The 27,053-nt window shown below is 33.1% G+C and overlaps 1 protein-coding gene across 1 annotated transcript in view; it reads left to right on the top strand.

Moving 5' to 3' along the window:
• The window catches only part of DNAJC1 (DnaJ heat shock protein family (Hsp40) member C1), a 249,587-nt gene that overhangs the window by 147,717 nt on the left and 74,817 nt on the right, over positions 1 to 27,053 (top strand). Inside the window, exon 8 of the mRNA XM_051961314.1 lies at positions 5,789 to 5,955. Within this exon, the coding sequence (XP_051817274.1) occupies positions 5,789 to 5,955 (167 nt within the window). The remainder of the gene's footprint in view (positions 1 to 5,788; positions 5,956 to 27,053) is intronic.

The following is a 27,053-nucleotide window of genomic DNA, read 5'->3' as shown; positions in this document are numbered from 1 at the left end:
TTTATAAGTTTTACCTTTGGTTAATTTTAAATAGTCATTTCTGAGAATTTTCTTTATTTTTGCTCCATTCATTGTAAATTTTTATTTCATTTGGCAATTTGTTTTTGCTTTCTTTCTGTCTTAAAAAAGTAGACATTAGCTGACAGTTTATTATATAGGTCTTTTTAAAAAGAAAAATAAGGTTGTCACCTTAGTATTCTTTTTGTTTAATAAACTTGACCCTAGAAAATAGAAGAGAAAATGTTCCTCATTGTTTTCATTAAAAGTGTGAGGGTACTATGATTGTTATATATAAAAAGGGGGCATCACTGTTGATGGGCTTTTACTAAATTTTTATGATTCTTCGATGTAAGGAAAAAGAATTTTGGGGGAGGAGAAATACTCAAGAATGAATATAATCATAAAAGAAAAACATTAATAAAAGAAAAACTTTGAAGTGATTATTACCAATTTTGTTTTTCTCTTCAATTTAAAAATTTTCTTTTTTGTGAGTAAAGGATTTTTAACTTGTTTTTTCTTTTTTTTCCAAGTGTTAGTCTTCCTTTTCTTTCATTTAGTATGTTCAAAGATATATTTTTCTCTGAGAGTATAACTGAATTGAAAAAAAAAGCAAAAATAGCAAGACAACAGTAAAAATGTATTCATTCAAAAGAGACAGAAAAAAGTTTTTTTGTGGTGGTAGAATTGACAAATGAGTAGATGTTCATCAATTGGGTACTGGGTGAATAAGTTATGATATTAAAATATTATTGTTCTATAAAAAATGATGACCAGAAGGATATGAATAGACAATTTTCAGATGAAAAAATTGAAACCATTTCTAGTCATATGTGAAGATGCTCTAAATCACTATTGATCAGAGAAATGCAAATTAAGACAATTCTGAGATACCACTACACACCTGTCAGACTGGTTAGAATGACAGGAAAAGATAATGACAGATGTTGGAGAGGATGTGGGAAAACTGGGACATTGTTACATTATTGGTAGAATTGTGAACGGATCCAAACATTCTGGAGAGCACTTTGGAACTATGCTCAAAGGGCTATAAAACTATTCATATCCTTTGATCTAGCAGTGTTACTACTGGGCTTATATCCCAGAGAGAACTTAAAGGAGGAAAAAGGACCACATATGCAAAAATGTTTGTGGCAGCCCTTTTTGTAGTGGCAAGAAACTGGAAACTGGGTGGATTTCCATCAGTTGAAGAATGACTGAATAAATTATGTTATGTGAATGTTATAGAATATTATTGTTCTGTGAGAAATGACCAGCAGGATGATTTCAGAAAGGCCTGGAGAGACTTACATGAACTAAGCTAAGTGAAATGAGCAAAACCAGGAGATCGTTATACACGGCAACAAAAAGACTATACAGTCATTAATTCTGGTGGACGTGGCTGTCCTCAACAATGAGATGATTCATGCTAGTTCCAATGAGTTTGTGATGAAGAGAGCCATCTACACCCAGAGAGAGGACCGTGCGAACTGAGTGTGGTTTATAATATAACATTCTCATTCTTTTTGTTGAGATTTGCTTGCATTTTATTTTCTTTCTAATTTTTTCCCTGTTTGATTTGATTTTTCTTGTGCAGCAAGATAATTGTATAAATATAGAATTTAACATATATTTCTACCATATTTAACTTATATATTGGATTACTTACCATCTATGGGGGAGGTTGGAACACAACGTTTTACAAGGGTTAATGTTGAAAATTTATCCATGTATATGTTTTGAAAATAAAAAGCTTTAATTAAAAAAAAATATATGACCTGACTGATTTTAGGAAGGCTTGGAAAGATTTATCTGAAACAAGCAGAATCAGGAGTACATTGTATTAAACATCACCAAGATTGTGTGATGATCAAGTATGATAGACTTGGGTTTTTTTGAGCGGTTCAGTGATCCAAGGTAATCCCAATAAACTTTGGATGGAAAATGCCAACTGCATCTAGAGAGATAAATATGGAGACTGAATGTAAATCAACACATGCTATGTTAACTTTTTTCCTTCTTTTTTTCTCATGATTTTTTCTTTTTGTTATGATTTTTCTCACCAATATGATTCATATGGAAATATGTAAAAAAAATATATAAATATATGTGTATAACTCCCCAAAATTTTGTTTTACATATAATTGGGAAAAGGAAAAAAAAAAAAAAAGAAAAATGCCTCTCCTCTAAATAGTAAGAGCTCAAACACTCTGTATGTCTATGCCCATATAGAGTCATTATCATTATTCTGTTTCCATCCCAAGGAATTGCACAGGTTAAAAATGAGGGCTTAAGTGGGTAGTCAAGAGCTTCATAGGATAACTAGGTAGTAGTGTAAGGCATAAAGTGTTGGACTTAGAAGACCTGAGTTCAGATCTAGCCTCAAATACTTGCTAGCTATATGATCCTGGGCAAATCATTTGACTCTGTTTGCCTCAGTCATCTGTAAAATGATACAGAGAAGAAAGTGGCGAACCCCTCCAATATCTTTCTCAAGAAATTCTCAATTGGGGTCATAAACACTGAAGAGTTTCATAATACTTTGTAGTGAGTTCAAATGTTGGAGTTCTTGTTCTTCTCAAAACACAGCCGGTTTAGCTTAGGGCCCTCCGAATATCTCCAAATCCAAAGGTTCTGTCCTTCAGCCTCTGCCTCTGCTTTCTTCAGCCTCCAACCAGCACAGAGATGGAATGAATCTCTTGTTTCCTTCTCTTGGGGCTCGGCTAGCTTTCTGGTGAGTCTTTCAGACCAGCTTGGTCTCAGTGGGGGGCGTGCAGGAGCCCAGCCATCAACCACAGTGGTGTGAGATGAAGATGAATCTAGTTGTCCACTGAACTCTCGACTCGTAGCTTCTTCTTCTGAAAACTTCCTTGACTGGCCCATTGAAGCTCTATTTATGCTCCTTCAAGAGAGGGATTGTGGGTTTTCTCCCATAGTGCTCTCTGGCCGAAAGAGCTTCAAGGGAGGTGTGAACTCACAAAGGTACAAAGTTATCTTTGGGAAGCTGGCATACTTGTGAACTCCAATGAGTAAAGGTGTGAACACAAGCCTTGTATTAATTAGTTCTACTTAGTACCTTGTTTCAGGTTCTGCCCAAAACATCTTCTTGTAAGATTAGATCAACTCTAATTAGTTAGCAGTTTGTAAGGATTCCAACAATACTTCACTGAGGTACAGCAACAGCTTACAAAAATGCCCCGCTGGAAATATCCTTTCCCCACATTAGTTTATATAAACCTGAATGCAGCCCATCATTGAACACTTAATGCCATAAATGGAGAGGCAATGATTGCAAATTAATTCTTAGAAAGCAGAAAGATCCCTGATCATCTTTGTAACTTTTAGGGAAAATATAGCTCCTGAACCTATCACCATCAATTTCCCTCAAGAAATGTGATAACTGCATTGTTTGAAGTCAGTATTGAATAAATCTACTTTGAGTTGAATAACATATTAAAAGGAGATCATAAAATCCAGTGGAAAGGATTTTTAAGAGCAATTAGTCTAATAATGTTATTTTATAAATAAATAGAAAAAAATTTTTAAAAATAAAGAGAAAGATAAACCATGAGGGAAAAAGAGACAAACAGAAAATATGTTATATTTAATGGCATTATAAGTAATGTAAAAAAATGTTAAATAGCATGTGTTTATATGCACACACATATGTAGTAAAATACATTGTATCGGCATATTTAAAAGAAAAGCAAAATGAATTTCAAGACAATAATTATTTGTTATTTCAACATATTTCTTTGATTTGGGGGATGGGGGGAGGCAATTGGGGTTGTGATTTATTTTCCTAGAGTTGCATTGCTAGTAAGTATTAAGTGTCTAGGGCCGGATTTGAACTCAGGTCGTCCGTGCCATTTACTGGTTCTAATATGTTTCTTTGAAACCTAAGTTAGCTATAACAGATAAATAAGAAATTAAGGATCAGAAAAACCAGCTAAGAAAGATCATTGGTAATTTATTAATAGGAATCTAAGATGAATAGCTATTTCTTACCACCATTTAACATCTTTATACAAATATTTTAGTTGTAAGACTCTACCTTTTGCCTTTATGAATATTATATTCCAAGCTTTTCTCTTCTTTATAGTTGAAGCTGCCAGTTGTGATATAATCCTAACTCTGATTTCTTGATACTTAAGTTCCTTCCTTCTAGATACTTGCAACATATTTTTCTTTGATGTAGATTTTTATTTTGACATTCCTAGAAATTTTCCTTTTTGGTAATTTTCTTTTCTTTTAGAAGATGATTGGTAGTTTCTTATATCTTCACCTTGCCAACTGATCCCAATAGATTTAGACAATTTTAATCTAGAATTTCTTGATATATAGTGTCTAGGTTTTAGTTTTTAAGCATTGTTTTCAGGGAATCCAAGGATTCTTAAATTATCTTTGACCTATTTTCATAGTCACTTGTTTTTGATAGTAGAGTTCTTATATTGTGTTTTTCTTTTTAAAAAAAATCTATTATATTCTAATATTTCATGTTATCTCATGGAGTCATTGATTTTTACTTGATCTCTTCTTTTTTAGAGAGTAATAGAGTTAATATTTTGGTAAAATTTGCCTCTTTCTGTACTGAGTTACTTATTTTCCCTTCAATTCTTTGCTCCAGAGTCTTTATTTCATTTTTTAAAATCTCTTGTTTAATTTATTGGAGCCATTCATGTAATCTTTATGTAAAATCCATCCCTCCCCCGCAAGTTTTGCTTGAAGTTGTTGTGGTTACTCTTTCTGGTTGGGATTTTTAGATTTCTCTAGTTTTATCTCCTCAGAGTTGTGTATTCTAAAAGAAGTGATATGTTTTAGGACACCCCAAGCTTTGAGATTCAGGACAAATCTGTAAGGATGTCTATATATCTCTAATAGCAGGATAGAATGAAAGTTATTTTTGGAGTCCTTATACCTAGACTGTCCCATTGTCAGGGTTTTGCTATGTCTGAACTGTTACTTTTATCATCCTGCTTTCATCCAATGACCCTGGAGGTTTCTTCTAGGTGCTGTCTCTCTTACTTCCTCAGGATACAGAACCTTGCAGGTATCTCTGTCTAATCTCTGGTTGCATAGTATAACTTGTGCTAGTAATGACTTTTCTGGCAGACCTTTTCCTAATGTCAATAAGCTGACTTCTAACAAATTTTTTTGATACAGTTCTATAGTAAATGAAGCTACCTACTGTACTTTTTTTAATACTAGATTTTTTTTTTTTACTGGATTGTAGAATTTGGATTGCTTCAGGGAACCATATTGTCCTAAAGTCTTGCCTCTAACTCATAAATTTTTTATGAGTTCTTTAGCACATTGGAACCTTGATTGTTCCTTATTAAAAAGGGAATATCACCACTTATCCTATATATCTTTTTTAAATTTTTAATAGCTTTTTATTTACAAGTTATACGCATGGGTAATTTTACAGCATTGACGATTGCCTAACCTTTTGTTCCGATTTTTCCCCTCCTTCCCTCTACCCCCTCCCCTAGATGGCATGTCCTGTATATCTTAAAGGAAGATTGAAAAGAGATGAAAAGAATATTTTGAAAATTCAAAATACTTTACAAATGGTCCTGGTTCTAGTATAACTTTCTGATCTTTTCCCCTATCATCTTATTTATATAAAGTAATCATAGATGAATAATAAAAGTTAGTTCTAAACTTGGTAAGTTTTTTTTGAAGTAGACTACCTAGATGTGCTTCTTAGATACAACCTAAGAATTAAATATTAGAAATAATTCTTATTCTAGGAAAACTTTAATAATACTTTGTTTTTTCTTTTTTGTAGAGGAAAAGAAATCTAAAGTTAAAAAAACAAAGCCAGAATTTCCCATGTATACATCTTTGGAACCCAGTGCATATAAACCTGTTTATGATCATGGAACTTCTATAGAAGAAATTGAAGAACAAATGGATGATTGGTTAGAGAATCGGAACAAAATACAAAAAAAGAAGGTAAATGAACATTTAAGACAATAATATAAATCAGTATAGAACTTTCAACTAGTAGGTTTAATGATAGTGGATCATCTTTGAAAAGTGGATCAGATCCATTTACAATATTGAAAAAAATGTGATATTTTCGCAGGTACTCAATTTTCATCATTATCAGATAGATTATTTCGATGAGACTGGTAAAAAGAAAAATGATTAAGGAAGTTTTCATGATGAAGTTTAAAAACAAATTTAGGCTTTTAAAAAAGCACCAGTAAAATGATTGAAAACAAAAATTAATTAAATTTTATATATAACAAATAAAATTCTTGACCTTTTTTACTGAATCAATGTGAATATTGTTATCAATTGTCAAACACTCTGCCTCTAAAATAAGGGGAAATGATGGAATTTTTTGTTTAAATATTTTATTATAAATTTAATAGAACTTTACAAATAACAATGGTTAAAATAAAGAAAATAAGAAATAAAATCCCAAATGAAACATCAAATTTCAAGCTATAGACATTTTAAAAATTTAACAAAGTAACATTGACCATTTTGTTGGCTCATTGTCCCTAATAGGTGGTTTGGGGGAGGGGAGGTGTTTGGGTCCTTGTTCTTATAAAGTTTTGTTTCTGTTGTGTTTTTGTAGTCATATTCAACATATATGTTTTTATACTAATTTGATATTTTTTATTTTTTTACATTCCAATATTTCTTTGTATTTTTTCTTTTATTTATTATTTTATAGGGTGATAATATCCATTATAAAACATTCTATAACTTATTCAGTTTTATTTCAATATTTGAATTATAAATAGGAGAAACAATAGATAAATAGAGTACTTACCTTGACGCCAGAAGAGCTGAACTCAAGTTGGCTTTTTACACATACTGGTTGTATGACTCTGGGCAAGTCTCTTTATTTTTCAGAGTTTTAGGCAACTCTCTAAGATTATAAGCTTCAAAGAAGGTGCCAACTTATAATGATGGAGGTAATGCTATCTGTATCTGTAAACTCACAGCTCCAATGCCTCTGCCCATTATTTCCTATTGTTGCAAATAAAGTGATATTAAATATTTTTGTACAAATAGGTCTTTTCCTCCCTTTTATTAGCATTCTCTACAAAATTTTTACTGTAGTGTCTTGTTGTAACATAAAAGTAAACTGGCCAGCAGATTACTAACTTTACCTATGTCTGCAATGTTAAACAAATTTTTGATATGATCTTGCTGATTGTATCAGCTATCTAGGGCCTAACTTGTCTATCTATGAAATAGTATTTTACCAGAGGACTGTTTACTAAGAAATGTAGTGTTTGGCCATGGACACCCATGAAAGAGATCCAAATAGAAAAAAATTTCTTGGTTTTGTGTGGTTCCCTTCCTGTGTGGCACCTTTGATTGAAGAGTGACTAAAAAGAGAGAGGGAAACATAAGGAGTACTAAGAATAAGAGTTTTTAGGTTATTTACAATTGTCTATATATGTTAATGTAACTCTAATTTTTATTAATCTGAGATCTTTGTCTTTTATAAATGACTTAATACACTACTAGCAAAAAATAAAACAAACCAAAGGTAAAAATCTCAAAAGAGCCAGAAGAAAGCTTGCATTGTGTTGGGTAGGTTCTCCTTGGGAGATTCATGGGAAAATATAAAAAGAATCACCCAAAATGAAAAGGCCCTATTGTTATCTATATTAGTGAAGAAAGAGTCCCTAAGGATGATATCACAATTAATGAATATTAATCAATAAAAGAAAACCTAAATTAAAATCCTTCCTCAGATACTTACTTGTTATGTAACTGAAACTTTTAGTCCCTCAGTTTCCTCATCTGTAAAATGGGAATGATTAAAGCGCCTACTTCATAAGGTTATTGTGAATATCAAATAAGTTAACATAAGTAATGTACTTTGCTAAGCTTAAAGTATGGTATTAATGCTTTTCTTATTATCAGCAAGCACCACTTAAGAACCTGTTATTGCCCCCAAAAAAATCCAAATGAGATTGTAAAGATTTAGGCATGATTAAAAATAACCAAACAAGCACCAGCACTAAAGTCAGAAGGACCTGAGTTCAAATCTGGTCTCACACACTTAACATTAACATAACAAAAAAGACTAAATAATATGTGATACTCTAAAGACAACACTGAAATTGCCCCCAACCATAAGGAATTTATGAATCTCTAGAGAAATATTATATACAAATATAAGCATATCCAAAATTTAATCAAAGTAAATGCAAGGTAATTTAGGTGGGAAACACTAGGCATTGAAAGGATTAGTGAATGCTTCATAAAGAACTTGGCTGTTGAGTCAAGCTTTGAAGGAAACTAAAAATTTTAAGAGGAGGAGGAGGTGGCCAGCCACTCCAGTATCCTTTACCAAGAAAAGCTTAAATGGGATCATGCAGAGTCGGACACGGCCAAAATGACGGAACATACATATGAACACATACACATAATAGATATTAACATTTGGAAGACAATTCTATTGGAATAGTTTCCTCCAGGGTGATTAATTAATCAGACTTTTTTCACTGACTCTTATGTCCTTAGCATTGTTAACTACTTTAGGAGACATCAACTTACTCAATGGAGTGACTTCATATGTGTCCCATAAGGGGAAAATTGAGTATAGTCATACTTATTGACCATAAAGTCCACAGGTATTTTAAAAAAACAAAACAAAACAAAACAAAATTATCAGTAATTGTTTCCATAGCAACTATCTCAGATACTGTCTGATACAGATGGCCTCCTTTTAAAAAACAACTAAATCCCCTTTCCAGCTAAAAAAAGTTTAAAGATACTGTACTGTATTGACTTCATGGTCAATACAGTATGACTATACTCAATTTTCCCCTTATGGGATACATATGAAGTCCTTCCAATTCCCTGTTGATCAGAAAATGAGCAGGCAAGACCTATTGAGATAGAAGACAAAAAAAGGTAAAGACTGACAAGAAAAGAGATAATTAGGAGGGAAACAGGGCTTGACAATTAGTGTGATCTTGTTTGCAGTTGTTTATATTATTACATAACTGTTTCAAATCTTGCTTCATCATGAGGTATGAAGGGACATAAGGAAGTAAAGGGAACACAACACGGGACCTTGTGTTTGACTGGTACTACCAGGAAAGCCAACTATGGCCATCTCTTTAATTAGGTGTACCAGCAACCTACATAAAATGAATATGATAAAGAGCATTTTCTTGAAGCAGAATGGACAGTAAGTGATGCTTACAGAGTGAGAGCCATGGGGAGGAACTGAAACAACTGAGGAAATCATGACCAGCTCTCCAGTCTCAAGTTTACTCTGAATTTAGTGTATTCGCATTGTCTAGCCACCAGTCCTTGCCATTTTTAAATCCTTCTTTCTCTTCTCTTCTTCCTCCTCCCTTCTTTCTTTTGACTTTGCATAAATGATGAAGTGATTCCATTGTGTAAATCTTTGTTTCTTCTTATTCCCCTCTCTGGGGAGGTAGAAATGAAAAAATTGAAACTAATTAAATATTAAAATGTACAATGTTAATGTAAATGAAGGAGAAAGCGTTGAATGAAGGATGATTAGTGTGGGCTGCAGTAATAAGATGAGTATTATATTCTGCTTTCTACTCTCTGGAGTACAGTGTTCTGGGTGCTACAATTTAGGGGAAACACTGATAAGATGATGATGAACACCCAGAGGAAAACAACCATAATGGGACAGGGATTTGAATCCAAGGCCTATGAAGATCAGTAAAAGGAGCTAGAGTTGTTGAGACTAGAGAGAGAAGCCAAGTAAACATGATAGCTGTGTCAAACTATTAGAAGGGCTCTCATATGGAAGAGCAAACTTGCTTTATTAGCCCTAGAGGGCACAGCTTGAAATAAAGAAAGAAAATAAAATGGTCTATTTTGAGAAAGATTGAATATCCCCTTATTGGAAGTCTTCAGGAAGAAGCTCCATGACCCCTTGTCAGGTTTGAAGAAAGAGGGGTTCTTTTTCAGATATGTTTGGATTCAGTGGCCAATGACTTCCCATCCAATTCTGAAATTCTGATTTTATCAGGTTCTGTTCTCAAGGAACTCATTCTCTCAAGGGTTCGTTTTTAGCATCTGATAGTTGAGAATCTATTAGATCCCTCAAGTAATAAGTCACCTTGATTCAAGTGTGTTTTGATAAATCCTCAGAAACCAAAGAACCTGGATCTTATTATCTTGGCCACCTACAGAAATACCTTCACTGAATTACAATTTAATGTTATGTTCTTAGCCTTTTTAGATATATAATCATCTGTTTGAATACAGTTTTGTCTATCTTTTGTAAACCTACAATTAAAAATACTTTCCGCTATGTTACCCAATTTCCATTACATAACCCACTCAGAAACTTCCTACTTGACTTTAGTTCCAGGAAGAAAGTTATATCTGCACATTAATTTTGCATATTTCCTTTTATTAGAAAATGAAAATTATATGACACAATATGCTTCTTTTGTTTTCTTAGCATTAAAAAAAAAGTCAGTTTCACAGCCTCATTAAAGTAGTTGGCTTATCTCAAGTATCTAGAGTCAACTTTTAAAAAATTATTTTATTACAAACAACAATTTTCAACAAAAATAAACATTTTAATGTAGACAGAACAAGAAATACACTTGCATATGAAATTATGAAGATCAGCTCAAGTCAGGACAACACTATGTCCTGGACACTATGCTAAACTCTGGGGATATAAAGAGAGGTTTTAAAAAAAAAAAAAGGTCTCTGCTCTCAGTATTCCAGTTTAATGGGGGAGACAACTATGTCAAACTATGTACCAACAAGATATCAGGTAAATTGGGGGTAATTTCAGAGTTCTGTTATATACAGTGCCTCTTTGTTTCTTGTAGACCATTTTCGGTCTGTTTTTATTCCCAGTGTACAACTTGGTATTATGTTTAAATAGTGATTGACACAAATTTCTTGAAAGAAGGTGTGTATGAATTCTCAATAAGCTTCCTATGCGATATCTCCTTTTGGGTGTCCCCTATCAGCTCCTTTTACCCAAACAGAATCAAAACATTTAAGTTCTATTACCAGTTCTACCACACACTAGGAGACCTTAGACTTTCTGGGCCTTTCTTTCCTCAATTATCAGTTAAGGTGGTTGGTATAATCTCTCAATTCCCTTCCGTCTTTAAAATGCTATAACCTTAAGCATTTTATGTTACAACCCTGTAACCTCAGTTTAAGCATGTCCAAAACTAGACTTTTCCCCTAAATTAACTCCTCTCTCCCTAATTTATGCCAATAGTGCTACACAATGCTAAGTGCACAGTAGTCACTTAGTAAATGTTTGTTGAGTTGCATTGAATCCACTATTCTTTAAGTCTCTTAAGATAAAGAACTTGGAATTTCCTTCCTCTTCTTCATCACATTTTCTTTCCTTTGAAATGTGCCTTAAATTCATTCTTTTCATTCCCACTACTATAACTTTAGCCCTCATGTTTATCACCTTATACCAGAATTATTTCTGCAACAACAATTCCTAATTCTGATCCTTACAAATTTCAAATGCTCTTGGATACACACAACCTATCATTCTATCCCTGCTGTATTCAAGAGCCTACAATAATTTTTAAGGTGCAAAGTCAAATGCAAACTCCCTTGCCTAGTTTTTAATATCTTCCAACATCCAATCCAATCTTGCCTCTCAGCCCTTATTGTGTACTATTATCTTTCACTTGTAGTATGTTGATTCCTATCTGCATTCCTTTTAACACTGAATGTTAACCAAATTTAGTGTGCTTCCTCTTCTTCAGTTTATCCAAATCTCACCCATTTGTTATGACCCAATTCTAGTCCTACCTTATCTATAATATTTTCCTTATTATTCCTGACTACCCCCCCATCTCTCTCTATTTTGAACAGCTATTAAGTCGTACTTATTGCACTTATTGTCTAATTGTTTCATTTGTATTAGTATTGCCTTCCTAACTAGTCTGGATGCCCTTTAATGGCTTGGACCATGTCTTGTAATTATGTGGCATCTTCTATAGATTATGTCCTTGCTAGTTTTAAATTATTGGCATATAATTAGGATGTAGAAGGACTTGTTAATACTTGAGAGGTTAAAAAGAAAACCAGTACAAAATCACTGCCCATATTGTCTCTTGGGATAGAGATTTCAAAGCCTTCTTCAGCTTTCATTTCCATTTTTGGTCCAAATCATCATTCTTATGACTTTCTACACCCTTAGTTGCAGAAGGATAACTGTTCTATATCTGTTTAGATAAATATTCATGTACCTAAAAACAATTGAATAACCTTTTATCCTTATATTCTCTAGGCTAAATAATGTGAACCATCCTTTTAATCATTTTTGCTGCCCTTCTGTGGTCCCTCTCAAGTGTCCTCATGTTTTTTATAATGGAGAGACCAGATCCGAATACAACAATCCAAAAAAGGAACTGATAAGTGCCAGGCAGAATGGAATAATTATTGCCTGGCTCTTTGAGGTCACATATTCATTCATTTATTTCAATATATTGCACACAGTTTTAATAACAGTGCTGTGTCCTGATTAATGTTTGTTTTGTGATCCACATATTGTAGTTTTTTCTGCAATCCTTAAACCTTACCAGTCTGTTTCCATCTAAGTAGGTCATAATAATGATAATAATAATAACAATAATAATAAAGCTCAATTGCTAAATATTTTAAGTAGATAACTATAACTCAGATAAGGTAGTGGAAATGTTTGCCCTAAAAGTAGATAATGTAGTAATAATAATAACATTAGCTGTCATTTACATAGCACCCTAAGATTTGCAAAGCACCTTATAAATATCATGTCATTTTAGTCTCACAGCAATGCTGTTATTATCCCTATTTTGTAGAGGAAGAAGCTCAGACAGCAATTAAGTGACTTGCCGAGGATGATACAGCTTGTGAGTGGCTGAGGCTAGACCTGGATTCAGTCTTTCCTGATGGCACATCTAATACTCTTTCTCTGTGTCAGCCAAATGCTTCTGGGCCCCACCTATACCTGATGCTTGTAGTGTTTAAATTTATCGTATTTTTAAGTGACCATTTATTAATATAATTTTTAGTATTACCTATATCTTCCACATTTGTGTTATCTGAGAACCTGAGTATAATTTAAATTATTCCATAATCAGAGTTATTAATGTAAATAATATTAAGTCGAGGGCTGAATTCTGTAAAATAGTAATATTTCACATCTGCATAGTGATTTGATATTGAGAAAGTGCTCTCTCTTCTCTCCCCCCTCCCCAATAACTCTCTCTGTAAGGTAAGCAATACAAGCATTTTGATCCATTTTAACAGTTAAGAAAACAGAGTCTCACGGGCTTGGCCAGGGTGACACAGTTGGTAAATTTTGACCATTGTTTAAATACAGGTCTCCATCCTAAAACCAACATTCTTTCTACTGTCAGGTGATCCTCCGTAGTTGATATCAGTTTGTGATTAACTACTGTGGAATGTGACCTATTGGTGTGGACTCTGGCTTCTGGCTTCTTGTCATTAACACTCTGGTGCAGTGGGACAGCAGTCAAGAGCTTATTATATTCAAGGTATTATGCCTTGGTATGGATATGGGAGATAGGAAGACAATGAATTTTTGATAATGTTTGATCCTAATACCTCAAAAATCACTCTTAAGAATTTTTCATTTACTTCAGGGTTTTTATTTTGTCAGTGTTGGGGCTAAGAAGATTCATTTTTTCCAAATCACAGAAGAAATTAATGAAAAAGATAAATAGTCCACAAAATCTTGCGAGGTGATTTATAAGCTCATGTAGAAATATAGCATGATTCACATTCCTTTTAGAGATCTTACTGTTAGAATACTGGTTTAAAATGTAGGCTACTACATCAGTTATATCATTACTAAATGCACTACCTAGGGGAAAGATATATATGAACGTGCTCTTCCAGTGACTGTAACAATGATAGTAATCTTGGATTTGGAATTAACAGTAAGGTTACTACTGATCCTTTAAATGAGGTTGCCAATAAACATTTATTAAGAACCTCCTATATTCAGAATTCTGTGCTAGGAACTGGTGAGATATATAAAGACGAAATGAGATGTGTTCCCTGCCTTCATGGAGTTTTTGGATTTGCAAAAACATATGACATACACAATAACCATAAAATGAAATATCTGACAGGTGCCTAAGGGAAGTACAAATAAGTTGGGTTGTGATATCTAAGGAACCTCATTAGCAGGTTTGGGTCTGGACTCTTAGGGAGATATTGTATCCAAAACTAGTTCATTCTGTCAGTGTAGAAGAAGCACTGCATTGGGAAGAGGAATGGATTCAAGTTCTAGTTACTATATTTGTGACACTATGTAAAGCTTTATATAGAAATTAGCATTTAAAGCTGAATTCAGGCAGAATAAAATTTGTAACAGGTGAAATCCATGGGACTTCATGACTGCCAGAATTATAATGTTCTTCAAGGAACAAAGAGATTATAAAAAAGCATTTGCTCTGGTGGGCTGAAGTTATAGACACCGTGTGTTAAAAACTATCATTAAATGCATAAATTTTCACTTATACAGGGAGTGCTCAAAGAAAGAGGTACAGGTGCATTCCAAGTGGAAGAAAAACAGATATGTGAAAAATTATCATTTACAAAAGAAATAAATTAAGGGATAGGGTGATTGTTCATGTTATCAAAGAAATCATCAAAGAGCTCTTTAAATAATAAACTCTCCTACTGCATTTAAAATATTCTTTGAGGTTTTTTTTTTAATTAAATGTTCATTTACCACTTTAAAAAAAAAATGTTTATTCCAGAAAGAAAAGATATACCTTTAAAATTCAGTTTTGCTAACTTAAAATTTAGTACCTTTTCTTCCTTTTTTGTATTCTGGTACAGTTTGTTTTACATGCCCACAAAGCTATGTATTTAGAGAATGTTTACCTTCTTAGGCTCCTTCTTACATTGTCTTTTTACAAAGTACTTTCCATTATTATTCCAGTACAAGATTGTGCACACATAAGGATTTTTAAATAAATTCTTGTAAAACTAATAAAATATCTTAAGTTCACTCCCAGAGTTATTTTCTTTACTTTGCTCATTCCTTTTCTTTCCTTGGATTTTAAATACTATTTCTATCATCTATAATTTGTGAACTAGTGTAATGTGGTATAGTGCTTGAAAGAAAACAGGTTTTGGAGTAAAAAAAAAAAAAAATAGCAGGTTTTAGTCCTGTAGGGCCTTAAGCAAGTCACTTAATATTTATGGATTTTAATTTCCTCTTTAAAGAGAAAGGATTATCCAATCCTACATACTTAGTAGAATTTAGAAGTAGAATAGCAAACCAATCAATAAACATTTATTAAATGCTTACTTTGCGCCAACATAGTATTGCTCTGAGAATAGAAAAAGAAAAACACAACAACAACAAAAAAACTAATGAGAGATGACTCTTCCCTTCAATGAACTTGCAATCTAATGGAGAGACTTCCAAGAACTGGAAGCACCGAAATGGAGGAGATATTTTCTCTTATTCTCCACAATCCCTCAGATCTCTCCAGAACAAAAATTATGCACCACATATAAAGCAACTTCAGTTTTCTTCATTATCTAAGGCACCCAGAATCTAAAACAAGTTTTTAAAAAGACATTTAAAAACTTTAAAATAAAAATTTTAATGGGCTTACTTAATACCCCTCCCATACCTCGTATGCTAATGACAGCTAGGCTGTTCTAACTGATCCAAGAACCTGACACAAGTGACAGCAAACTTCCCTTCCTCTTTCCATTGCCATGGAGGCCCCAGCTCCAGGTAGTAGAAGTTTATCTAGGCTACAACAAAAAAGAGAACAGCTGTAACCCCACAAGACAAATGGTACAGAGTTCTAAACTGCTGGTGCCAGTGTAGACAACCCCATAGTACTAACATGGCCATTCTCTGCTAGTACCAGAACTGCAAAATTTATGGCTCATAAAGCAAAAATAATGAGCAGAATTAAAAAAAACCTAGAATCTGTGATGAGAAGTATTATTAAAGAAACCAAAAAAATAGAATAATAGGTTGGGAATGCAACTATATAGAAGTAAAGGACAATCAATGAGAAGAGAAGCAAAAAATAAAACTAGAAAACATGATCACTATTGCAAGCAAAACATACTGACCTCAAATACAGGATGCATAAAGACAACATAAAGATAATAGGTTTCCCAGAACAATATGATAGGGCCAAAAAAAAGAAAGAAAGAAACCCCAAAAGCATAATGCAGGAAATAATAGAAGACAACCACAGAATTTGGGGACGTAGAAAATAAAATCCCAATTGAAAGAATTCACAGATCAACACCAGGGGGGAAAAAAACAAGACTACAAATTGCAGGACATAAATATATAAAGAAAATGGTAATGAAGAAAAAAAAAGAAAATGGTAATGATGAAACAATGTAAAAAAAAATTCTGGGATGTGCTAATAGTTTTCAGGGGTGGAAGGTGAGAAGGGGAGAATCCTATATATAAATATACATTAACAAAATAGAAAACTAGATTTAATCAGCTTACTATGCATTTTTAATCAGAAAGCCAGCAAATAAACTTAAAATATGCACAACAGAGGATATACTTCATATTAGATGAGAAATAGATAAATTGGAACCAAAACATAGAAATGATAAATAAAAGCTTTGAAAACTTTTTTTCTGGAGAAAATTAATAAAAATGGATAACTCCATAGTTGATTGTATTAAAAAGAAAAGAGCAAAAAATCCAATCAATAAAATAGCAAATGAACAAGCTGAAATCATAGCAAAACCAAATGAAATAAAAACAATAATTAGAACATATCATACAGAGTTATATGCTAACAGTAGTAAGAACACAAAAGAGAGGAATACTTTCAAAAATATAAAATATCTAAACTATCAGAAGACTAAAAAAAAAAAAGTAATTCAGTTTCAAAAAAGGCATTAGATTGAGTTGTAAATTAAGGAAAAATGTGAACCATTTCCTGGTTGTAATTATTCATAGGAGAATTCAATGAAACTTTTATTTTTTTAGATAATGTTATTTCCCTCCAATTATTTTTATTTTTAACATTTGGTATTTTTTAAACGTTTATTCTAGATTCTAGATTCTATTCTAGATTATAAAGAATTCTAGATTCTAGTGCTCCTTCCCTCTTCCCTTTGATAATTCTCACAGTTCTTCATTCTACACTATTGCTAGTATTGTGTATAATATTCTACTGGTTCTGCATTCAGTTTGCATCAGTTCATGTGAGTTTTTCCAGGCTTTTCTGGAATTAAAAAATTGTGAATTGTTTCAACTAGTATTTTATTTGATTCTCTAGTATTCTCTAAGTATACCATCATATTATCTGCAGTGCATGATAGTTTTGTTTCCTTATTGTCTATTCTAATTCTTTCAGTTTCTTTTTCTGGTCTTATTGCTACAGCTAGCATTTCTAGTACAATATTGAATAATAGTGGTGATAATGAGCATTCTTGCTTCATCCCTGATTTATGGGGAAGGCTTCTAGCTTATCTCCATTAAAGATGATGCTTGTTGATAGTTTGGGGTAAATACTACTTAACATTTTAAAGTCAGCTCCATGTATTACTTTGCCCTCTAGTATTTTTAGTAAGAATGGGTATTATATTTTGTCAAAGACTTTTTCTGTATCTGTTGAGATAATCATATGATTTCTTTTGGTTTTGTTACTAATATGGTCAATTATTCTGATAGTTTTCCTTATATTGTTGCAGTCCTGCATTCCTGATATAAATCCCACCTGGTAATTGCATATGATCCTCATGATATATTATTGTAATCTCCTTGCTAGTATTTTATTTAAATATTTAGCATCAGTATTCATTAGAGAAATTGGTCTTTAATTTTTTTCTCTGTTTTGACTCTTACTGATTTAGGTATCAGCACCATATTTGTGTCTTAAAAGGAATGTGGCAGGACTTCTTCACCTGTTTTCAAGTAGTTTATATAGTTTTGTAATTAGATGTTCTTTGAATGTTCACAGGTATAATTCACTTGTGAATCTGTTTGGCACTGGGGATTTTTTTCTTGGGGAGTTCCTTAATGGTTTGTTGGCTTTTTTTTCCTAAGATTGGTTTGCTTAAGTATTATATTTCCTCTTCAGTTAATCAGAGCAATTTATACTTTTATAGATATTCGTCCATTTTGTTTAGTTTGTTAAATTTATTAGCATAGAATTGGATAAAGGAGCTCCTAATAATAATTCTCTTCATTAGTAATGAATTCATACCTTTCACTTTTGATGTTGCTAATTTGATTTTCTTTCCTTTTTTTTAAATCAAATTAACCTATTTTTTCTGTTTTAACCAAATTTATCTATTTTATTGTTCCCCCCCATAAAACCAGCTTTCAGTTTTATTATTAATTCAGTGGTTTCCTTACTTTCATTTTATTAATTTCTCCTTTTGATTTTTAATTTGGGGATTTTTAATTTGTTCTTTTTAATAGTTTTTTTTTTTTTGGTTGCATGCCCAATTCACTGAGCTCTTTCTTGACTTTATTGATGTAAGCAATTAGAGTTATTAATTTTCTCTAAGTGCTACTTAGCCTATATCCTATAAATTTTGGTATGTTTTCTCACTGTTGTCCTCTTTAATGAAATTATTGATTGTTTCTATGATTTGTTCTTTGACCCATTTATTTTTTAAGAGTAAATTATTTCATTTCCAATTAATTTTTCATCTATCTTTCCAGTTCTTGTTATTAAATCTATGAAACTTTTAAAGAACAGTTAATACTGATATTTCATAAATTATTCTTAAAGGTTAAAAAATAAAACGCCAATCTAGAATTTTTCATGAGACAAATAGGGCAAGAAAAAAATAACATAGAAAATAAAGAAAAGGAAAGAAAACTCTAGGTCAATATAATTACTGAACATTAACTCAAATTTTAAATAAAATCTTGTCAAACCACAGTGATTTGCCCAGTAACCAAGTGAGATTTATGTCTGGGATATAAGTAGGTTTCAACATTAGGAAGCAATTAGGAAGCATATTAAAGACAAAATATCCAAAACCTCATGATCATCTCAATAGATGCAGAAAAAGCCTTTGATGAAGTTCAATACTCTTTTCTGCTAAAAAACTCTACAAAGAATAGTCATAAAGGAATCTTTTTTAATATTATAAAAAGTATCCAAAACTAAAAGCAATCATCTTATCTAACAGGGATATACCAGAACCTTTTCTACTAAATTACACAGCTTACTCTCATCACTATTATTTGATAAAGTTTTAAAAATGCTGCCAACAACAGTAAGACAAGAGAAAGATATTAAGGCATAAAGATTGATAAAGAGGAAATATTATATGATGGTTTACTTGGAAAATCTTAGAGAAAAACAACAAAAGCACCAATTTTAATAATAGCTTCAGCAAAGTTGATGGCTACAAAATAAATCCTTAAAACTAAACAGCATATCTATGTAATAATAAAACACAAGAAAGGAAAGAGAAATCATATTCTAAATATCTATAAAATGTATTAAATATCTGTGTCTACCAAAGCACATAAGAATCTTGTATAGATTCAGTTACAAAGTGTTACTTAAAGAAATAAAGAAAAATGTAAGTAGCTGGAGGAATATTCAGTACTCATGATGAAATCATACAACAAAATAAAAAGGACAATACTATCAAAATTTATTTGTGGTATTAATGCTATATCAATCAGACTACCAATGGGATAATTTCTAAAACTTGATAAAACAATAACAAAATTCATTGTAAAAATAGAGATCTAGAATATCATAGGAAATAATAAAGAGAAGTATGGATGAATAGTACTTTCAAACCTCAAACTAGATTCGAAAGTAGTAGTCATCAATCATCTGTTATTGGATAAAGAATAGAAAGATAGATTCATGAACAGACTAAACAAGGGAGAATCAGAACAACAGAATTCAGTATCTCAGAGTTTGATAGAGTAGAAAAAATAAATTACCTAGGAAAAAGATCCTTATTTAAAAAAAAATTCTGCTGGGAAAACTGGAAAGCAATCTGGCAGAAATCAGACTTAGACTAACACCTTACACCATATTCCAGTAAAGTCTAAATAGATACACAGCTAATATTAAAGATTATCTTTTTTTAAAATAGAGGAGAAACAGACCTTATATCTCTCATAGGTAAATAGGTAGGAGATATATTCTTGACCAAACAAGAGATAGAAGCAAATTACAAAAGATAAAATAGATAACTTAGATTACTTGAACCTGAAAAGCTTCTGAATAAATTTAATGTACATAAGATAAAAAGGAGAGTTGCTGAATAGCAAATAAATTACATATATAGTATATATACATATATATATATTTAATTATAGCTTTTTATTGACAGAACATAAGCATGGATGATTTTTCAATATTGACTCTTGCAATCACTTCTGCTCCAACTTTTCCCTTTCTTCCCTCCACCCCGTCCCCTAGATGTCAGGCAGTCTCATACATGTTAAACCAAATAAATTATCTTTTTCAAGCTTTTCGGATAAGGGTTTAGTATCTAAGACATATATATATTCATATATATATAAAACCAATAATTTCTTAAGGCATACATATATATAAAAACAGTAACTATTCCCCAGTAGATAAATTGTCAAAGAATATGAGCAATCAATTCTCAAAAAAAAGAATTTCAAAGAATTCACAATCACATCAAAGACTCTTCCAAATCAGTATTAAGAGAAATGCCAGTCAAAATAATGCTGAGATTTTATCATCCTTCAAATTGATAAGACCCAAAAAAATGACAATGGTCAAAATTGAAGGTGCTGTGGAATGATTGGCACATTAATAATACATTGTTGCTGAAGCTGTAAAATTGTACAACTAGTTTGGAAAGCAATATGGAAATGTGCGTGTAAAGTGGCTAAAATGTCCATATCCTTTGAACCAGACTCTATACCCTAGATATAGGGTATGTGTATATCCTGTGTATATAGGGTATAGATTCCTATATCTGGGCCTGTACCCTAAGGAAGTCATTAATAAGGAGAGAGTCACCATATATTTGAAAATATTTATAGCAGCAGTTTTTGTGATAGCTAAGAATTAGCAGTAAAGCAGAGGGCCTTCAATTAGGACGCAACTAAACAAAACATGGTATATGAATGTTTTTTGTCCTCTATATTCAAAGGACCAAATGACATCATTGTGTTGGGGTTAATGTACAGTGTGTCCTGCTGTGGCTGATCACAGTAATGTGAACTCAGAGGGTCTACACGAGTCAGGCACAAATAGTCTGTGTGACCATTTGGGAGGAAGATGGCTCTAAATGTACACATGTGCATCTTGTATTTCTTTGGGGCTTCGTTCATAAACACAACACCTTCTCTGACACAAGGGTATTGCGCTGGGTGATCCTTTGCCAGTGTCCTTATGTCTCACAATCACAACCACGTTCTTCATGGAGACTTTGAGAGTATCCTTGTATCACTATTTCTGAGCACCATGTGAGCTTCTGCCTTACGGGATGCTCTGGGACTTACATTTGGCATTTGAACAACGTGACTACCCCTCAGAGTCTAACGCTCTTCAGTAGAGTTTGAATCCTCTGCAGTTCAGCTCAAGAATGGACCTCAGGATCCAGGACCTCGTCTTGCCAGATGATCTTCAGAATCTTCCTAAGACAGTTCAAGTGGAAGCAGTTCAGTTTTCTGGCCCAGCGCTGGTAGATGTCCAGGTTTCATAGACAAACAGCAGTAACAGCAGCACAACGGCTCTCTCTCTAATATTTCTTCTCTCCCACGTATTCTGTTGGGGCTTCCCGGACCCTGAGCTAGCTCTGGCAATGTGCACATCAACCTCACCGTCTGTGTGGACTTCCCTGGAAAGTACGTTGCCAAAATAAGGGAACTTGGGCGCAGAATTCATGAGTTTTCCACTTGTGTAACTGGCAGTTCCCCATTTGGATGGTGCAGTGTCAGCTAGGGAAGAACCTATGTTTTCTTGGTGTTAATTGTCAAGACAAAATTAGCTTAAGAGCAGAGAATTGGTTCATGTTCTGTTGCATCTCCGCCTCATTGAGTGCATCATTATCTGCTAACAAAAAGTCACTTTGCTGTAGTCTAGACTTGTGGCAGTGGCTGACTGATTTCATTGAAAACATCCAACAACGTTGCTGAAAAAATCATGTTGAAAAGCATGGGATGACTAATGTGGAAATATGTTTAATATGATTATACAACGTATAACTTAGAGCAGACCTTTTGCCATTTTGGGAAGGGAAAAGAGGGAGAAAAAATATTGGAATTAAAAATCTTACAAAAATGAATGTTGAAAACTGTGCATAATTGGAAAAAAATAAAATACTATTCAGTAGGATAAAAGGAATAAAAGCATGAAAGCAAGTACCCAGCCCTGCTTTACTCTAGTGTGACTGGGAAAGTGCTAGACCATTATCTATTATCCAGAACCCAGGTCAGCTAGCCATCATGAAACTTGCATAAAATACCAGCAAACTTCTCCAAGAAACTGAATTTTGCTATGATCTTGCACAAGCCCTCATAACTGACAGCATCATTGGCACTGGTCAAATCCAGAAAGAGATTTCTCTGCTCCTGGAATTTTTCCTGGATTTATTGATCTATAGACACCATGTTGACCGTTCCACTGCCCATCTTCCAGGTGAAGCACGAGCTGATTAAGGAGGACTCTAGCAAGAACCTTTAATCAGTGGCAAAAGAGAGAACCCCCTGTAGTCGCCACATCCTTTAAATAGACAAACTTGATCTAGGAAATAATTTTTTCTTGCCATATAATCCAGATTTCCATTAGCTTTTCGATAACAATGGAATGCCAGCCTTGTAGATCTCTGCTGGGATAGAATCTCCATCAGATACTTTGCCACATTTCATTCATAACCTAATGGCATTCAAAATCTCTTTTTCAATTGGAAGTTAGACTGGAAAGGAACTGACTCCAACTTGAGGTAAAAAGTCAGTGGCTTCAGCATTGGTTGATGATGGTCTATTGAGAACATTATGGAAGTATTCAGTCCACCTATCTGAGAGTACATCCTTATCACTGATCAGAATGGTTCCATCAAGTGTAGTTGTGGTGACCAAAGTTCTTTGGCCCATAATTAACCTTTGCTCTCTCATAAAAATATTTTGGATTTTAATGGAATATTATTGTGCTATAAGAAATTATGCTGTACCTGTATGTAATGAACACAAGGAAGCATGAAAACTTTATATGAAGTGATGCACAATGAAGTAAGTAGAGCCATACAAATGATAAACACAATGTCAATGGAAAAATACACCCCCAAAATCAAAGTAAATATAATAAAATTATAAAGATTAAGTCAGATGCAAATGAAGATCCTGAAGATCATCTGGCAAGACGAGGTCCTGGACCCTGAGGTCTGTTCTTGAGCTGAACTGCAGAGGATTTAAACTCTACTGAAGAGCGTTAGACTCTGAGGGGTGGTCACATTGTTCAAATGCCAAATATAAGTCCCAGAGCATCCCGTAAGGCAGATGCAAATTTCTCACAGAATTCTTTTTTTCCTGATGCAATTGGGGTTAAGTGACTTCCCAGGGTCACACAGCTAGGAAGTGTTAAGTGTCTGACAGCAGATTTGAACTCAGGTCCTTCTGACTTCAGGACTGGTGCTCTATCTACTGCACCAGCTAGCTGCCCCCTTTCTCATGGAACTGGGAAGTTCATAAGTGTTTACATATCACCTATTTTTAGACTTTTTTGCTGTATTGATCGGTGAACACAGTCGTGTTCATTTTGTTCTTCTCTAAAAAAAATTCTAGTTTTATATTTTATGACCCTCTGGGTACTCAGGATAACTATGGTCATGTAAGAAATAGAAGATATCAATTAAAACTTTTTTTTAGAAAAAAAATCTACTGGGAGATTGAAAATACAAAAAGAAAAATGAAAAGAAAGAGAGGTGTGATGTCTGATATGGAGGCATGATGACAAAGCCAGAGAAGTATAGTCTGTGAAGAGGAGCTTAGAGATCAGCCAGTAATAGAATTCTAGCTTTAGAATTCAAATGAATCTCAGAAATCATCTATTCCAGCTCCCTCATTTTTCCCTATTAAAAAAACTGAGACCTAGAGAAGTTATTAGACTCAAGCAGCATAAGTTATTGATTTGTCCAAGATCATTTAAGTAGCCAGATCTGGAACCCAAATCCAAGTGGATTAACTCCAGTTTTCTTTCAGCTCCAGAATTTTATAATTAGATTCACATTAAGAAAGATATAGACTTATGTCTTATAAATAAAAAATATAATAAAAAAGAAACATGTAGACTCTCATTAATTCCTGTAGCTTTCTTACCAAGATATTTAACTTTACAAACTGTTGTATTGTTTTCTCTACCAAATATATGGATTCCCTGTTATAACCAGGGGTGTTATGTAATTGATTGTAAGGAGAATGGCAAGTCATATGAAAAGGAATGTTCTGATATCATAGAGAGTATACAGATAAAGAGCAAAGGAGTAAAAACCAGTTGTTATAAGGATGCTTTTTGATTAATATGTAGAAGGTGCCATCATAGAATATTAATTATGAAGTCTGATAATATTGGGATTTCTGGCAGGTGAAATGAGTGGCATCATATTCAGATATAATGGCAACAGTATTTACAGGTTTGAATATATGTGTAGATTTAATATGTAGCTAATCATAGAATTTTTTTTTAAAGAATAGTAGTATCCAGGTAACTTTTCAGTTCTAAGGAGATTTTCATTTGGTCATGTATTTCATAAGCAATAAAGTTTCTAGCATTTTATATAGCAGGTGGAAGAAAGTTGAAAGAACAGATATCCTATATAAATATTAGATAAAAAGTGAAGTTCTACAAGTCATTTTTAATTTTTAACAAATGTCTGATTTTTCTCTAAACTAAAAAGTTGTTAATATGAGTTTTTTGTCTTAAAAAATTGCTAATATAATAGAGTTATATCTTTTACTCAGCATCGGGCAGATATCAAACTCCTGAATATGAACATTTTAATTCACATGTATGAGCTAGTCACAAGGTTTTAATGAGTCATTGAGAAAGCTGAACTATAGATTTGCCACCGTATTATAATATATAAAGTCTTTTAAAATAAAATCTTTCTCTCTTTTTTTTTTTTTTCCTGGTGACCTAGTGGTAGTGTTCTGCAGTGTTTTATGTAGGAGACCTGGGTTTCATTCCTGTTCTCGTTATCTCTCTCCCTGGGGCTGCAATGAATAAAATAAGAAATAAAATCACTATGCTGCATCGTTATTGCCATGGGCTGTACTCTTGTCAGATCTCATAAGCTAAGCTAGATGGGACTGGTTAGTATTGGGATAGAAGACCTCAAAGAAAACGAAAGCTGTGGAACACACATCTTCTATGGCCAGGACTCCTCAACCACTATTTCATCTTCCACAAAACCTTGTCCTACAGTTACAATTTCACTTTCCCTTTATCGTTTTATTGATTTACCTGCTAAGAACAAGGCCTTCAGAAACGAATGTAGTTTTAGTAAAAGTGATAAATATATTTACTTGTGTATGCTAGTTAGATGTAGGACAGAGTTCAATTTGAAAAGTGTCAGAGAACATAATACTTGGATTCAATTAGGATTTCAACAAAGGACATTTTTAATTGTCTGAAAATCTGTATTCACAATTTTTTCCCTGCATTATCTCTGAAAAATATCAAATATAGCTTTCTCTAATTTTTTTGTTTCGTAAGTTTCATTTTACAAATATATTTCTCCTATCAATGATTATTTTAAGATTGTAGTCAGCAATGGCAGAATAAAACGTAAGGCTTTATAAAAATCATTTTATTGCCACAGCTTTTTTTTTCCCCACTATGTGTATTTGTAAAAGGTGGTAGGATCTCTGGATAAAAGTAATTTATAATCCAATACTACACCCCTAATTTTAACCAGTAATTTTTAATTATAATAATTTATATTTACAAACTGACCTGATCCCATTGTCTACCAACACCAAACATTATTAACAGGGCTCTACACAGACATCCTAATTTCACATCTGTACTTACACAATAGACACTCTTGATCTTACTATATCATTTGATATTATTGATCATCCCCTCTTTCTGAATCATATCTGAATGTTCAAGATGGTGCTCTCTTGGTTCTCCCATCTCTCTGACAAGTGTTTTTGCCTCCTTCATAATGATTAGCTATGTCCTTTTCCTATATATGTAGCTCTGTCTTGGGCCCATTTCACTTCTCTCTCTTTGTCATCTCTTTGTGTTTCTGTAGATTCAGCCATCATCTTTATTTGGGTTGGTCCCAGCTCTCATTTCTCTTAAACTCCCAGGTCACATCTCCTTTGGTCTGCTGGACATTCCAATGACTGTACCTTAAACATCTTAAATTTAATATATCCAGAATGTATTTTATTTTAGGCTGACTATAGATTGTAGTCTGTATTCCACTCTTGTTATTCAGTCTGGAATACTGTTCCTACTCATCTCAATGTCTTGGCTCTATGTTCACACAACTCAACTGGACCCTGCTAAGAGATGTCTTTTCCTTATTTTCTCAGGTGCTAATGTTCTAGCATTCCCAAAATTGCTATGTATAAATCCTGTATTTTTTTATCTGTGTACATCTTGTTTTTCCCCTATAGAATGTAAGATCTTTAAGAATAAAGATTTCTTGAGTTTTGTATTTCAATCTCCCTTACCTGGCATAGTATTTGGCATGTAGGTGCTTAATAAATGTTTGTTGAGCTTTTTAATAAAGTTGAGGGAAGACAGTTCAAAAACATGTGTAAATGGATAGTTCAGTGGGAGAAAATGGTTGCTTGGTGAGAAAGATACATAGATTTATGAGGGAAAGAAAGGGGGAAGGGAGAGAGAGGAAGAGAGAGAGAGAGAGAGAGAGAGAAAAGAGAGAGAGATAGAGAGACACACAAACAGAGAAAAGAGAGACAGACAGACACAGTGACAGACAGAGATAGATTAAAGAAACCCCTATTGCACGTTAGAGAAATCCATACCTCTGAATATGGGCATAAAAATGCCCCTAGTCACTTTCTGCTCCCTTCTTGTGCTGAAAAATAAATCTTTAGGCCCAAATTCTAAATTTCTCCCCCTATAGTCCAG

Source organism: Antechinus flavipes, chromosome 5 (genome assembly GCF_016432865.1).
Source record: "Antechinus flavipes isolate AdamAnt ecotype Samford, QLD, Australia chromosome 5, AdamAnt_v2, whole genome shotgun sequence".
NCBI lineage: Eukaryota > Metazoa > Chordata > Mammalia > Dasyuromorphia > Dasyuridae > Antechinus > Antechinus flavipes.
Note: the sequence above shows the minus strand (reverse complement) of the source record. Positions and strands in the feature narration are given on the sequence as shown.